At 41.8% G+C, this 14836-nt stretch overlaps 2 protein-coding genes and 1 non-coding gene across 3 annotated transcripts; 1 reads left to right on the top strand and 2 right to left on the bottom strand.

The window, feature by feature from the left end:
• The first annotated feature begins 3004 nt into the window (after window positions 1-3004).
• On the top strand, window positions 3005-5126 carry LOC120965419 (uncharacterized). The gene is made up of 2 exons (XM_040391147.2): window positions 3005-3240; window positions 4839-5126. Exons 1-2 carry the CDS (start codon window positions 3118-3120, stop codon window positions 4872-4874), a joined length of 159 nt encoding a protein of 52 aa, XP_040247081.1. The 5' UTR covers window positions 3005-3117; the 3' UTR covers window positions 4875-5126.
• Window positions 5127-5472: 346 nt separating this feature from the next.
• LOC109780321 (dolichol-phosphate mannosyltransferase subunit 1) lies at window positions 5473-9457 on the bottom strand. Its single transcript, XM_020338918.4, has 8 exons — window positions 9131-9457; window positions 7827-7926; window positions 7684-7717; window positions 7528-7604; window positions 7400-7425; window positions 6017-6181; window positions 5824-5938; window positions 5473-5730 (listed from the first exon to the last, which is right to left on the bottom strand). Exons 1-8 carry the CDS (start codon window positions 9244-9246, stop codon window positions 5626-5628), a joined length of 738 nt encoding a protein of 245 aa, XP_020194507.1. The 5' UTR covers window positions 9247-9457; the 3' UTR covers window positions 5473-5625.
• On the bottom strand, window positions 6547-6681 carry LOC120965766 (small nucleolar RNA snoR113). Its single transcript, XR_005758789.1, has one exon. It is a non-coding gene; the product is annotated as a small nucleolar RNA snoR113 (small nucleolar RNA).
• Window positions 9458-14836: the final 5379 nt, after the last annotated feature.

Below are 14836 nucleotides of genomic sequence, written 5' to 3'. Positions count from 1 at the left end.
GAAAATTCAAACGTACATGCACATAGTCTATGGTCCTTGGGCTACATAGCCCTGAATATTGACAATGAGGGGTTAGATAAAATCTCGTATACACACATAGACGAAGCTATCATGCAAACATTGGTGTCAAATTCACCAACGGTTTTTAATCATTCAATATACAATTAGCCAACCACTCATACAAATACGCTTACCGAAACAGGCTTGCGCTCCGTTATATTAATATAGCAACCACCCGATACAACCAACAAGAGTCTCGAAATGAAAGAGATATTGGGGCAGAAACAAACACATGCCCAAAAGAAAAAGAAGAAGAAACGAAATGGAGACAACGGCGGATCGACAAAGTGATTGTGAGTCTGTGACCCGCAACCATTGCGCCCTCCAAAGAAGTACCACCATGCTCCTAGCACCGAAATGTCGAGTACCAAGCAACACCTTCAAGAAGGAGAGCGAACGCTGCTGCCCAAACCAGCACACTGGTCCTAAGGGTTTTCCTCGGCACACAGAAGGAAGTGGATGAATGGTAGCCATGACGCCCTCCGAGAAGGAATGGTGCCACCCAAAGGCGGCACCGCGTCGGTGTCGGGTGGGCCAACAAGGATTTCTCCCGAAAGAACCCTATCCACAACCCCAGGTGATCTGTTGCACAGGAGCCCCGCGGGGACAAGGCCTACCAACATGTGCCACTAGGTTCACGAAGCTGCCATCGTTGTCTCACCGAAGTTACCTTCACGAGGTATACAAGACGGATGCGAGGAGTAGCTTGAAACGGGGTCAGCAGTACCGCAACCGCGTGGGAGGCACTGAAGGCGGTAGTCGACCGGACGCAGCCACAGGGCATTCCAGTCCCAGTTAGGTCCAGACGGGCCCAGCGGGCCTGTAAAGAGGCACACCAGTCCCAAGAGGGTCGGCCGGGCCTAGATCAGGCCCGTAAAGCCCCCCGCCACGCTGCAGCAGGCCGGCCGCCGTCGCTTCTGCACACCTACGCGAGCTACCCACCTCTATCTGTAGAATGCGCCACGCGAGGGCACGCCCACCTGCCCCGACCCAGATGGGGCCCGAAGAGCCCAGATGGGGCCCGAAATCACTATACTTGGAAGAGCAACACCAATGAATATTTTTCTGACTCCTCCCTATACGCATTGGAGTATTCGCACAACAAGGCTTCATTTTATTATGGGGCCCTTTTATTATCTTGCGACTCTTCCCACGATTAAATGTCGCTAGGCATGGCTTGTGCACAACCATTTAAGCAAGTTAGGAAGTGCAAGAGATTTAAATTAGTATATCTGCTAGCACTTAAAATGTTAATCCTGGTAATTTACATGATCCTGCTCAAATCTCAGGGACACTATGTTGCAAATATCATTTTTGGGCGAGACATCCATAAAAAATTATGTACTTACTATTTATTCTTACCTGCCACAACTATGTTTAAAACAGATGGGTGTTTTAAGAAAAAACATTGTCATTGCGACCATCTATTTGCGTTGCCCCAAAAACAAACAGTGAGGGGAAGGGACCCGTTTCTTCTGCCAGGGTGTAGAGTTAGGATTAGGGTTCAAACTTTGTTTGTGAATCCCCGGATGGCGGCTACGCTAACACTGTGAATAAGTAATCCATGTCCCAGGCACAGCTCGACAACGTCCTCTACGACAAAGTCAAGGGACCCAAGGGAGTTGTCTTTCGCCGCTACTCCTATGTGGAGGATCTAGCGTTCTAGGCGACAACCTCTCCGATGGCAGTTTTGCCTTTCTTCTTCAACAACATCGAGCAAAGACGGTGGTTACAAGGCCAATGACGTTCAGGGTTGTTTCCTAACTGACGTTCCACAAATATAACTGCTCCGCTGTTCGTGGAGGTCCTTTATTCAGTTCTGAAAGCTTCGATGCGATTAGGCACTGACAGTCCGTTGGTTTGCCTCCGACGATAACGTTGAAGGAAGACGACCTGCTCGTTCCAGGTACACCACGATAACCACCCGGCCACCTGCTTTGGAAGTGACTGATTACGTTCTTTTTAGTTGATTTACTTACTGTTTTTTTTTTTGAACGGTTTTGTTCTTTTTTCGTTCTTTATTCTCACACTTTTTGATAGATGATAAATGCGCGAACTATTTTTCAATCTGTGAACTTTTTTCTGAATTTGATGAACTTTTTTCAAATCGATGAACTTTTTTTCAATCCATGATATTTTTTGTATTCAATGAACTTCTTTTCAAATCGATGAACTATTTTTCAATCCGTGAACTTTTTTTCAAATCGATGAACTATTTTTAAACTTCGATGAACTTTTTTCAAATTTGTGAACTTTTTGTAAATTCAATGAAGTTTTTCTTAAAATCGATGAACTTTTTTGAAATTAGATGAACTTTTTTCAAAATTGATTAACTTTTTTTCAAGTACAATGAACTTTTTCAAATAAAATCAATGAACTTTTTGAATTTTGGTCAACTTTTTTTCAAATTCAATGATTTTTTTACTAATTCGATGAATTTCTTTCAAATACGCTGAACTTTTTTTAAAATTTGGTGAAAAAATTTAAATTCACGAACTATTTCCATTTTTACAATTTTTTTTGATTGATACAACATTTTCTTTTACTCACATAATTTATAGCGGATATATAATACTTATATACTCCTATGTTTTAAGTTTTGTACTGAAAGAAGTGTCAAATACTATTGTTCCCTCTGGCAATCAACAAACTGAGTTTGGTTGGTTGGTTAACGTGATTAGTATTGACATTGGAGACGGGAGTTTGAGTCCCAGTCCACACGATATATCTGAGCTTTTTTCCTTCTAGCGGTGAGAGCGAATATTTTTGGGGCACGGCCCAGTACGGTCTTCTGTGAGCGCCATCGCGCGTAACGGGCGGTGAACGCGCTGATGCTTCACAAGTGTGAATTTTAAGCCGATTTGTTTATGTTGGGCCAGGCCACACACATGCCCAGCATTCAACTACCCAGAAGCCAACAGCCCACGGCCCACAGGCCGAACTAGTAGGCCAACTCGAGGTTTCTCCCCTCGTGGCACGCACGCAGACCAACGGAATCGGGCGACGAGGGTTTCTGCGCTCCAACATCCCGGCGGCGAGGAAGAGAAGGCGGCGGAGATGGCGGTGATGGACACGGCGTTCAAGGCGCTGACGGCGGGGCTGGGCGTGGCGACGCTCTACCTGGCGGGCTCCTTCTCCTTCAACGTCTACCGCGGCCTCGCCTGGCACTCCGAGCAATCCGTAAGCGCCGCCGTTCCCTCGTCGCCGCGTGAGCCCTTGGTGTGTGTGTGTGGGGGGGGGGGGGGGGGGGGGGGGATTCCTCCCCCAGCTCGCCCTGCCGCCTATTCGTGCCGAATCCTCCCCCTTCCGCTGGGCCGGCGAAATCAGAGCAGATTTATACTGTTTGTGTATTTGTTGAATGCGTGGTTGCGCTCTGACGCGAGATGCGGAGGCGCGTGAGAGGGTTGACGCAGGCGTGTGATTAGTTGCCGCGTTCATGGTGTAGGTGCCAGGGCATGATCGGTGCCGTGCGTAGTTGGGGGCGGGGTATGATCCAGGGATCTCTATGTGTGTTCTTCCATGTTTACATTGGGGAAAACCTGAGATTTCTTAGCCGTCTATCGCTGTTTTGCTTATGCCATTGTGGTTGTTGGTGTTAGCCGCAGTAGTGGAGGATCATGTATTCACAATGTTGGTTTCATACTCTGTATTATTCTGTAGAAGCCGGAGTCTGTGTTTTTTAGGCCGAAAATTAAAGTGAGGCATGCCTGCTTTTACTTGAGCGACGAATGGGAATTCAGTTTGCTTTTGGATACCCCTTTATAATATCTAGTAAGGAAAAAAATAGTGTGCTATGTCAAAATAGCGCAGCCCCTAAAATCTGCTATAGCGAAGCTATATCACACTATAACAAACGATTGTACACTGATTCCATTAGCGAGACATTGCTCAGAACGCTATAGCTTGCTATTAGCTTAGCGGCGCTATAGCGCGCTATTTAAATCAGTGATGTCTAGTGCCGTGGCCATTCTTGTTATCTTTACAATGGAGTGTCCTACAGCACGGCATCCACGCCCATGTGACGTCAGCTTGAATCCCCACGAATGCATCATGCGCGGACTGCTTTGCTGATCGAGGCAGTGTGACACTCGTCGCGCCGTTAGCCCAGTCTCCACAAGTTCGCGCTTTAAGTTTTCCGTTTAGAATAGCATGTCTACAGATTATTTGGGTTTCTGGGTAGACTGACTATTTGATGCAGTTTTATTTAACTGTTAGTCAATTCTGGGGGGTTACATGCCTGCATTTATACGAGGCATATGGTGATAATGTAAATGACGATCAAATTGTGAGCTTTAATATGTTTATTGAATTAAGCTAGTCAACATTATCACACTATCCGTAACTTCCATTCTTCAATGTGTCTGAATGATCAGGTATGCAATGAAGGTTATTAGAATTTTTGGTAAAGTACAGAATGAAGGATGAGCAGGAAACCTGTTGGCTCTTCTTGATTTATCTGGCATGGAAACCTATATTTGTGAAACCATGTTGATTATACGTAAATCTGTCTTGGTTCAGTAAATCATTCATTATTGGCTGAAAGGAAATGATTGCAGCACCCGCTGATGATAAAATGCAGCTTCAGATAAGAGGAATTGCAGGCAATAGTTGTGTGCTTAACTTACTCATCTGTATGCTTTTTGGTACAAAACTAATGAGGCTGCCACTTGTGTTTCTCAGAATTTCTAAGTTGTTTTGCGCTCTGATATTTGCTGCATGTAATGTCATTGTGTAACTTGTTCTGAAATGCATTCTAACTTCTTTTGGATGCGTTACAGAAGCTAGAAAAGGAAAAGGAGAAGAGTGAAGATTGAGAAGGAAGGACGGCGCGTTAGTGTCGGACACTACCAACCAAAAGGACCTACAAGAAATCTCACCTTTTGATGATGTGTGGTCATTCGTGATTATGTTTTCTGGGACTGATTTCCAGGCAGTTCCTTTGATGTAATATAGATTCAGGATTTGGATCATACATCTTTAAGTGCTCTCAGTTTTTACATATTTCTGCGTTGCACTAAACATAAGGGTGCTCTGAGATGGAAAACAAAAAATGTGTGTTCTGTGAATCTTTTCCCTCGAGCATTATTACATTCTTAGGATCAGTGTATATACGGTCATATAACTAAACATAAGGGTCGTATATATGAAAAATGTTCTTGTGTTTCCTGTCTTATTGTTTATGTGCCATCCATCCATTTCACTTTCATGATAACTTAAGGAGATTGTTCATCAATATACGGTCATATAGTTCCTCCCAAGGTAGCAGCTGAATCAGTAATCCCATGGATACGATTAACTCATGTAATGACATAGTAAGCAGCTAAGCCGGCAGTTTTGGCGCAACAAGGCGGCCTGCGTCGCCGACAGCTATGCCATGATACATGAGGTAGAAGTCACATGACACAATTCATATAAGGATACTCACAGACCAAAACTAGTGTATATAATTCAACTGTAGATCTGAAAACGTTAGCAGAATTATGCAGCTCAAGCCGTGAAAGATAAGAAAAATCACTCTAACAAGAGTTTGTCCTATAACAGTCATGCATGTGGTGTCTTTTCGCCCTATGTTGTGAGCAACAGATACACAAGGCCTTTCAAATATCCAACAATTTCGGATCCACCGAGCTTTGAGATTCCGAAGACCCTGTCTACAAAAGTGATTGGGACCTGGACAGGAGAAGCAAAGTTACAACTATCAAAGCCAAGAGATTATAATCCAGCCTTGCACAAATGAAAATGGGTGAGTGCGAAACGGCTTACCTCTTCAATGTGATAACCTTTCCTAGTAGCCCTGACAATCATCTCCATTTGGAATACATAGCCCTTGCTGACGCAGGAGGAGATGACATCCTCCAAAACACTTCGCTTATATAGCCTAGGAAATCGGCAAAGCGTCAAATAACAGTAAGCATTTGGATCTTATTCTATATTTATTAAATAAAACGAGACACACCTAAACGATCCAGTCAGATCAGAAGCTCCAGGCTGTAGCAACGTCTGTGCTAGAACATTTGCTCCCCTGCTGGTCAACTTCCGCATAAGATTCCAACCATGGACACCGCCGTTGCTAACATAACGGGTGCCAGTTACAATGTCAGCACCGGTTTCCTTTTGCTTCCTGGCCAATGATGAACATGATTTAAAAAGCTATATACGTTCTTCCAAGTAACTGTTTTTGTGAGCTTGGATAGTCAGCTATACCAAACTTTGCTGAAGTTGTTTCAGCCATTAAATCAAACAATTAACACTCAACTAGGTACATATCTATGCCTTTGTTAGCCAAAATTCCATTTCTAGGCCTGACAAGAGCAAACTGGCTAATTAAGACATATTTTGCCAAAGAGAAGAGGCCAGTCAAAACAGAACAGAATAAATAGAAAAGGTATATTTTACGTATAAATGTGCACTTAATATTTACAAAGCATACAGTAGGGCAGTGTCAGTGCCCATGCCCATGCCAGCCTATATAAACAGCTGGGGAGAATGGCTCAGAGAAAACCTTTCACCGAATCACATCACATCATGCTACTACCATCTCAGAACGACGACGAGAGGATCTCGATCATCCGTGTTTGGAGGCAGCTGTAAGACCGGCCTTTCAATTTCTCCTCACTGCCACACAATTATATCTGTATCTATCTAGAAACAAAGCACACAAGAACACATGTCCATAGAGGATCCAAGAAAGAAGGGATGCAATGGCAGGGTGAGAGCGAGCAATCAAGAACACATGTACATAGAGGATCCAAGAAAGAAGGGATGCAGCGGCAGAGTGAGAGCGAGCAATCAAGTGGAGGCGCCACCATGACTGTGGCGCTACCCTTGCATCTTATGCAAAGCAATTGGATTGGAGGGATCCCTATTTGCGACTGCACCCTGGTCCTGTACTAACTGGCAGCCAGGAAGAAGAGAAAAAAGAAGGTATTAGAAGGCCAGAATTGGATTCTCTCGGTGGCCGGAAGGAGTGCCTCCGTCCATCTTGGTGATATTTTTTGGTCTGTGGAGTGGGTTATTCACATTTAATTTGATGGTCAGGCAAATTGAAAGCTAAGCACTGGTAATTAAGACCCCCAGGGAAAATAAGGATGTCTCCTACGCTACCCACAATATGTGGAAGTGCTTAATGTGGCCTTGATTGACACCGACAGGAGCCACTCTACATGTGAACTCTGTGATGTTACTGTTGAAAACAGCCACTGTAATTATGTTTTTCTCTTCTGCTACTAGAGACTCACCAGTCCTGCCAGTTTCCTCAATAACATAAAATACAAAGCATACTAATCCAATCATTCTTGCCGAATAAAGTTAAAAGCATCTTTCAGTATATGATTCTCACCTGATGAAGCTTGGCAAATACTTTGGCTGTTCAGAACAGAAAAAAGAATCAGTAACTAAAAGGAACAGAACTATTTAAATACTCAACTATGCCAAATAACATAGAGAAGAAAATGAGAAGAAACATACATGATGAGATAGATCCGCATCCATTATAACAACGAACTCCCCTGAAGCATGCTTTAATCCATGCATATATGCAGTACCTGAATGTTTACAGTAGTTCATTAACACGAACATCAAGCATAAAAATCACCATAAGTAGAAATGGGCAGCTAAGCTCACCAAGCCCTAGTTTCCTTGGTCTAGCTCGCAGTAGCTGGAATTATATCAGGTAAAAAACATTGCAGTAAGTCATTAATAACCAAAACTTGGACCACAAATATATACATAAACTCATACATCAACATGTTTGTTAAATTACTTACAACACGATCTTCGCCATATACTTGCTGCAGCTGCTTTACAATGTCTTGAGTTCCATCGGGGCTTCCATCATCCACAATAATGATTTCGAACTTGGCATCCCTACAGTAGAAAGTTACATCATCAGTTAAAGTTAAGTAAATAAATGCAACAGCCTCGTGATTTGAAATACACCAACATCATGCTAAATATAATAAGAGTATACAGCACCAACGGAACATGTTGTAATACTGACCAAATACTAGTGTATACAACAGCAACAGAAAACATGTTGGATGCTACAAATAAATGTGCTGCGTGATGGATTCTAAAATAACCGCTACAGATAATGTGAATACAAAAAGAGCCAGCGCTTGTAAGATTCAGAGAAATCTGGTTTTATCAAATCTAAAAATAAGATGGTGTAGTCATACCAAGTAGGAAGTTATTCAGAGCTAACCAGTTGACACCAGCACTACAATCTAGGGTATGAACACTGTTAAGTGCTAACTGAAACCAGCTAAGCACATTGAAAGGACCAGATACACTTTGGATAACTCTGACTAACCTCCTAGTCTTCGACAAAATAACAAGAAGCAGAAACTATTTTTGAAATCGTCTTATGACACTTTCACCTTGCTCTGATGTTCTTTGAGAGTTCTTCTCACAAGATAAAGTGGACAACAGAGACTCAATTCCTCTGAACACGGCACCACTAGCATTTAGCATCTAAGTACCTCTAAAAAGCGACAATGAGCATATCTCATGGTCCAGGTCCGAATCGAACACAATAGGCAATTGCAGAGGTGTTGTAAAGTTGCGACATGTGAGTACAGAATGAACTAATAGCTACTGAATTTTCTGCTTAACCCGGCCTGCGAACCTCAAGGCAATTAGCAACAAAATTTTCAGTTGATGTGGGTGCACCCCGCCCAAGGTTTATTCTACAGAAGAGAAAATCTGAGCCGGCTTGGAATCTTTCTGGATCACAGCATCACTAGCATTTGCCAGCTACACATGATGAGATGCGACAGCGATCACAACCATATCTCATGGCCTGAATCGAATGCAATAGTTCGTTCCAAAGGGGTCTTATACAGTTGCACTACGTGAGTGGGGAATTTGGAGAGCCCCAGAGCCATTAGCAGTACTAGCCTTTAAACGAAAGCTTCAATCACGCACCCCGCCCCAGGTTTATCTACACAGCAGAAAATCTGAGCAGGCTTGGAACCTATCTGGATCACGAACGACCTCCGTCGACAAAGATCTCAACAACCGAAAGAACTAAAAGAGGATGAACAGAGGTGGCTGATTGATGGGAGATTACGGGAGGTGCTTGAAGATGAGGTAGACGATGAGGGCGACGTTGAGGCGCTCGTTGTAGGTGGGCACGATGATGCTGTACTCCGGCCTGCCGCCGTCCGCCTCCCCTCCCTTCTCCATCGCCGCCGTTGCGGCAGCCCCGCCTCCACCGGGCCGAGCAGAGCAGCGCGGGCAGATCACCTCTTCTTGGTGCGCGATCTGACGCGAGCGCCGCCGCAGACGCCGTTGGGCAGGGGCGGAGGGAAGCCGGCGAGAGATTGGCGAGGCCGATTTCCCGTCGCCGGCCGGTGTCAAAATCGGGCAGTCAAGTCGGGCTTCGATGGGCCGCGTATCGGCGCAAAACTATGTGCCAAAAAGGTAGTACTTGCAAAACTATGTCGGCCACGCGCAACAAGAAGAGGCAGTACTTGCAAAAGATCCAATGGTTCTTGTTTTTCTTCTTTGTTTCTTTTTGTTATTTTTCACATCGAGAACTGCTCACGAATATCGAATTCCAGAACAAAAGTTCATAATTTCAAAAAGTGTTCACTAATTTCAAAAAATGTTCCAATGTTTTCTAAAAATCACGAATTTTCAAAAACTAGGGATTCCATAAAATTTTCATGAATTTTCTTAAAAATATTTCGAATTGAAAAATGTTCGTGAACATCAAAAAATGATCGTCCAATCAAAACATGTTTGCAGATTAAAAAAGGTTCATTAAATCCAAAAATTTTGTCAATAAAAAAATGCTAGTGAATTTAATTTTTTCCTCAGATTTCAAAAAATATTCATCGATACAAAAAAATTTATGAATTTGAAAAGTGTTCATGAACTACCAAAAACTGTTCTCAAATTTGTTTCCAAATTCAAAAAATGTCATCGGTTCAGAAAAAAATTCACTGGTGCAAAGAATGTTAAGAAAAATTAAAAAAATGGTCGATGATTCAAAAAATGGTTCACGGAGTAAGAAATATTCATGAATTTCAAAAAAAGTTGCCGGATATTCAAAAACTTATTCACAAAATTCAACATAAAATAAAAGAAAAAACCAAAAAAGTAAAACGCATATAAAAAGGAAAAGCAAAAGAAAGAACAAAAACAAAAAAAAGGAAAACCTGGTTCAGTGATGGTTCTAGTTGAAGCTGGACGCTTGCGACGGGAAGTACGTGATACGACCCCTATTCTCTGTGCACCCCCCCCTCCCCCCTATTCCTAGCTTTAAGCGAGGCAGGGGGAAGCCTCGCGTCGGCGGGAGCCCCAGATGGGCAGGCCCAAACGGGCGAGAGGCCACGGCTAGTTTATATTATTTTTTCTGTTTTCTGTTCTCGTTTTTGTTTTATTTTTGTATTTTTATTTATACTTTAATTTTTTACATATCTAAATATATATATTTGAAAAAATATATTAAAAAATCTTGAACAAGTATTTGAAAAAATGTTGAATGAGTATTTAAAAAATGTTGAAGAAGTATTTTAAAATGTTGAATAAGTATTAAAAATGTTGAACAAGTATTTGAATTTAATGAATAAGTATTAAAAAATGTTGAACGAGTGTCTGAAAATCCTGAACAAATATTTGAAAATGTTGGATAAGTATTAAAAATATTGAACAAGTATTTGAAAAATGTTGAATAAGTATTAATGTTGAATGAGTATTTGAAAAATGTTGAACAAGTATTTGAAAATGTTGAATAAGTATTAAAATGTTGAAAAAATATTTGAAAAATGTTGAATGAGCGTTGGAACAATGTTGAACGTGTATAAAAAATGTTGATCACTTATTATGTTTTTTGATATATGCAAAAATGTAGAGTGAAAATGAAAACCAACATAAGAAAAAATAAAAACAAAAAAAAATGGAGAAGAGAAAAGAAAATCAAATAAAAAATGAAGAAGAAAACCCAAAAAACAAAGACATGAAAAAAATGAAAAAAGAATGGAAAAACAAAAAAGGAGAAAGAAAGAGAAAAGATACATGTCGGAAGAAAAGAGTAAAAAAGCAAAACCAGAGAATCCCTACCACGTGGCTAGCATCGTTGAACTCTATTGAGGAGGCCACGCTTTGAGCCCTCCCCCTCCCCGCAAAAATGCTAGACTCACGGGGGAGCTTTTACAGGCTTTACAGACTGACCCTTCCTCCCCTCCCAAATCTCTCCCCCTGATTTTCAAGGTGGGGCCCGCCTCATGTACTAACCAATTAAACTAATCCATCTTAGTCTTTGCCCGTAAAAGTCATGTAAACACTCCATGAATCTAGCATTGCTGCCCCTCCCCGTGTCATTCCTTTTTCTATGTTTTCTTTTGAAGTGGGCCGGCTCGTTGTTGCTGAAGCTCGCAGCGAGAGTTTCTACGGGCTCGCTTAATGCGAGAAATAGCATTCACGGCTATTCTCCAACCTATGAAATAAATAGGATCCCACACTACTTATAGTTATATCTGTATAGGACGCACATATGCCTTCGATCTTATCTGGTCGGCGGCCCATAAACCATGCGTTTTATCCTTTAACCTCTCCTAGTTTGGGGAAGCTTCCACACCAGTTTTGAGAAGCTTCAAGGGTGGTTTTATCTTTTTTCTGGGTTTTTTTGGACTGGATGTTAAGTTTCTTCCCTCTTCTCATTTTCATATTTTTTTATTTGCAAACTTTTAAAACAATCGTGAACTTCTTTCAAATTCAGGTACATTTTTTTAATTCACGGTCTTTTCTCAAATTCATGAACTTTTCATGAATTCATGAACTTTGTCAAATGCATGAACCTTTCTCAAGTCGTGATTTTTTCAAATTTTGGGAACTTTTTTCAAATTTGTGAACATTTTCAAAATCATGAAAATTTTCAAATTTTCAGGATTTTTCCAAATTTTGTGATGTTCTTTTCAAATTTTGTAAATGGTTTTCAAATTCACATTTTTTCATATTCATGAACTTTTCCCATTTTCGTCTACCTTTTTCAGTTTTTTGTAAACTTTTTAAAAATCTATGAATTTTTTTCCATATTCATGTTTATTTTTATTTTTTTGTGATCCCTTTTCAAATTTATGATTTTTTGTTTTAAAATAATTGAACTCTTTCAAAAGTCAATGATAACAAGTACGCAAACATCGTGTGGTTAGACACATGTGTTTGAGATAACTTGGATACGAGAGTACGAATATGGGTAAAGAGAACAAACCGGGAACGAGGATAACAAGTATAGTGATTAAAGTGTTGATCACGATCCAGCCTTCCGTTTTGTAACGTATAGCAAAGCAAATAGAATGATATGTAGGAACAAAAGGGTCACTTGAGAACTTCGTAAATATTGGGTGTTAACAAGGGTGTCAAAAATCCAGCTCTTAACTATTAATGATCTGGAAAGTGTTTCAGGTCATGTCCATTTATTCTGAAACTGCAGGGTCACACTTAATGATTAGAAATATTTATGAGAACTTGGGGATCAAAGAGAATGAGCTCCGAAAGTATTTCAGATGGATCGAGAACTGTTCCGAATGGTCTCGGAAGCATTTCGGAAATTCTGGAAAGGTATAATTAGCGTCCACAAATGTTTCGGTCTAGTTCTGTCAAGAGCGAATCAAATCCGAGGAGTCCTCACGCATAGCTACAGTCTACTCTCTCTCTCTCTCTAGTTTTCTTGGAGCTTGAAAGCACAAGTGCTCCCTGGATGATTTTGATAATTAATGTCAATATATCTCTTGTTGGACTAATGCTTCTACCTAGTATGTTTCAGATAAGTTCAACAATGGAGTGGGATGGACTAGAGGATGTGGAACCCCTTCAAGATGCTGAGGACAAAGGATTGGCTCAAGCTCAAAGCCCAGGACTCTACGTTTTCTATTTTAGTGATCCAAGATCACATTGAGCCTATAGGAAAGCCAATACTATTAAGAAGGGATGAGGTGTTGCTTAATGAGGTTCTTGCTCAAAGTGCTTAGTGATATGCTCCAAAACCCTCAACCACTTTCTCATATCCACATATGTCCCAAACCAAAAGTCCAACTCGGCCCCACCGATTCTTCCTATCCGGAGCCACCGAGTTCAGTTGACATAGCCACTGCCAGTAACCCTAATCGATTCGGTCTCACCGATGGGATCCCGGTCTCACCGAGATGGGCTTGCAAACTCTCTGTTGCCTATTGCAATAATTTCGGTCCCACCGAGATATGCAATCGGCCCCACCGAGTTTGCTTGGCTAACTCTCTGTTTCGCTTATTACCCAAATCGGTCCCACGGAGTTTGAGTAATTGGTCAAACCGAGATGAGGATTTACCCTAACCCTAGCACATCGGTCCCACCGAGTTGATCCATTCGGTCCCACCGAAATGGCTAACGGTCACATTATGAACCAAATCGGTCTGACCGAGTTCTTTGAATCGGTCCCACCGAGTTTGGTGATTTGTGTGTAACGGTTAGATTTTGTGTGGAGGCTATATATACCCCTCCACCCACTCTTCATTCGTGGAGAGAGCCATCAGAACATGCCTACACTTCCAACACATATTTTCTGAGAGAGAACCACCTATACTTGTGTTGAGGTCAAGATATCCCATTCCAACCACATAAATCTTGATCTCTAGCCTTCCCCAAGTTGCTTTCCACTCAAATCTTCATTCCACCAAATCCAATCCTATGAGAGAGAGTTGAGTGTTGGGGAGACTATCATTTGAAGCACAAGAGCAAGGAGTTCATCATCAACACACCATTTGTTACTTCTTGGAGAGTGGTGTCTCCTAGATTGGCTAGGTGTCACTTGGGAGCCTCCATCAAGATTGTGGAGTTGAACCAAGGAGTTTGTAAGGGCAAGGAGATCGCCTACTTCGTGAAGATCTACCCTAGTGAGGCAAGTCCTTCGTGGGCGACAGCCATGGTGGGATAGACAAGGTTGCTTCTTCGTGGACCCTTCGTGGGTGGAGCCCTCCGTGGACTCGCGCAACCGTTACCCTTCGTGGGTTGAAGTCTCCATCAACGTGGATGTACGATAGCACCACCTATCGGAACCACGGATAAAAAATCTTCGTGTCTCCAAATTGCGTTTGCACACTCCAATCTCATCCCTTTACATTCTTGCAACTTGCATGCTTTACTTTCCGCTGCTCATATACTCTTGTCATGCTTGCTTGATATGTATTGTGAATGCTTAAACTTGTGCCCAAACTCCACATCAACCTAAGGAAATTAAAAACTGCAACTTTTCTTGATTAGAGTCTATTCACCCCCCTCTAGACACCTCTTCTCGACCCTTTCAAATGGTATCAGAGCTTTGGTCTCCATTGCTTTGGTTTAAACACCTTTGGAGGAAGATGGATGTGTCTACATTGGGGAGTCTTAGACATAGAGTGCCTTTTCTTGATGGAGAGTTTTTCTATGAGTGGAAAAATGAAATGCTTGAGATTTTCAATGAATATCATTTGAACAAGTACATTACTAGCCCTTGTGCATGTCATATTGATCCTTTGCATCCTACACCCGAAGAGGATCTTGACATGATTCGCAATCTTAGAACTATCAATCTTATCATGAGAGGATTGCCCAAAAATTTGATTGCTAGTTTACCTACTCTTGATTGTGCCTATACCATATGGAGATTTCTTGAGGAACGATTTCCAAATTATTCCTTGAAAAATTTAGACGAAATTCTCCATAAGTCTATTGCCTTGAGTAAGATGAATTCCAGTGATCCTATGTTTGGTGATTTTCTATTTGAGCTTACCAATCTCATGCGTGCCAAAGGAGA

This window comes from Aegilops tauschii, chromosome 5 (assembly GCF_002575655.3).
Source record: "Aegilops tauschii subsp. strangulata cultivar AL8/78 chromosome 5, Aet v6.0, whole genome shotgun sequence".
Taxonomy (NCBI): domain Eukaryota; kingdom Viridiplantae; phylum Streptophyta; class Magnoliopsida; order Poales; family Poaceae; genus Aegilops; species Aegilops tauschii.
Note: the sequence above shows the minus strand (reverse complement) of the source record. Positions and strands in the feature narration are given on the sequence as shown.

Bases quoted from the DNA above. Each gene is read 5' to 3' on its own strand.
- LOC109780321 (XM_020338918.4), bottom strand. From the start codon at position 9,246: ATGGAGAAGGGAGGGGAGGCGGACGGCGGCAGGCCGGAGTACAGCATC. The intron at 7,927-9,130 runs GTAATCTCCCAT...TTTCTACTGTAG, and splicing joins CTCATCTTCAAGCACCTCCC to GGATGCCAAGTTCGAAATCA. The intron at 7,605-7,683 runs GTGAGCTTAGCT...GTAAACATTCAG, and splicing joins ACCAAGGAAACTAGGGCTTG to GTACTGCATATATGCATGGA.
- LOC120965419 (XM_040391147.2), top strand. From the start codon at position 3,118: ATGGCGGTGATGGACACGGCGTTCAAGGCGCTGACGGCGGGGCTGGGC. The intron at 3,241-4,838 runs GTAAGCGCCGCC...GATGCGTTACAG, and splicing joins CCTGGCACTCCGAGCAATCC to AAGCTAGAAAAGGAAAAGGA.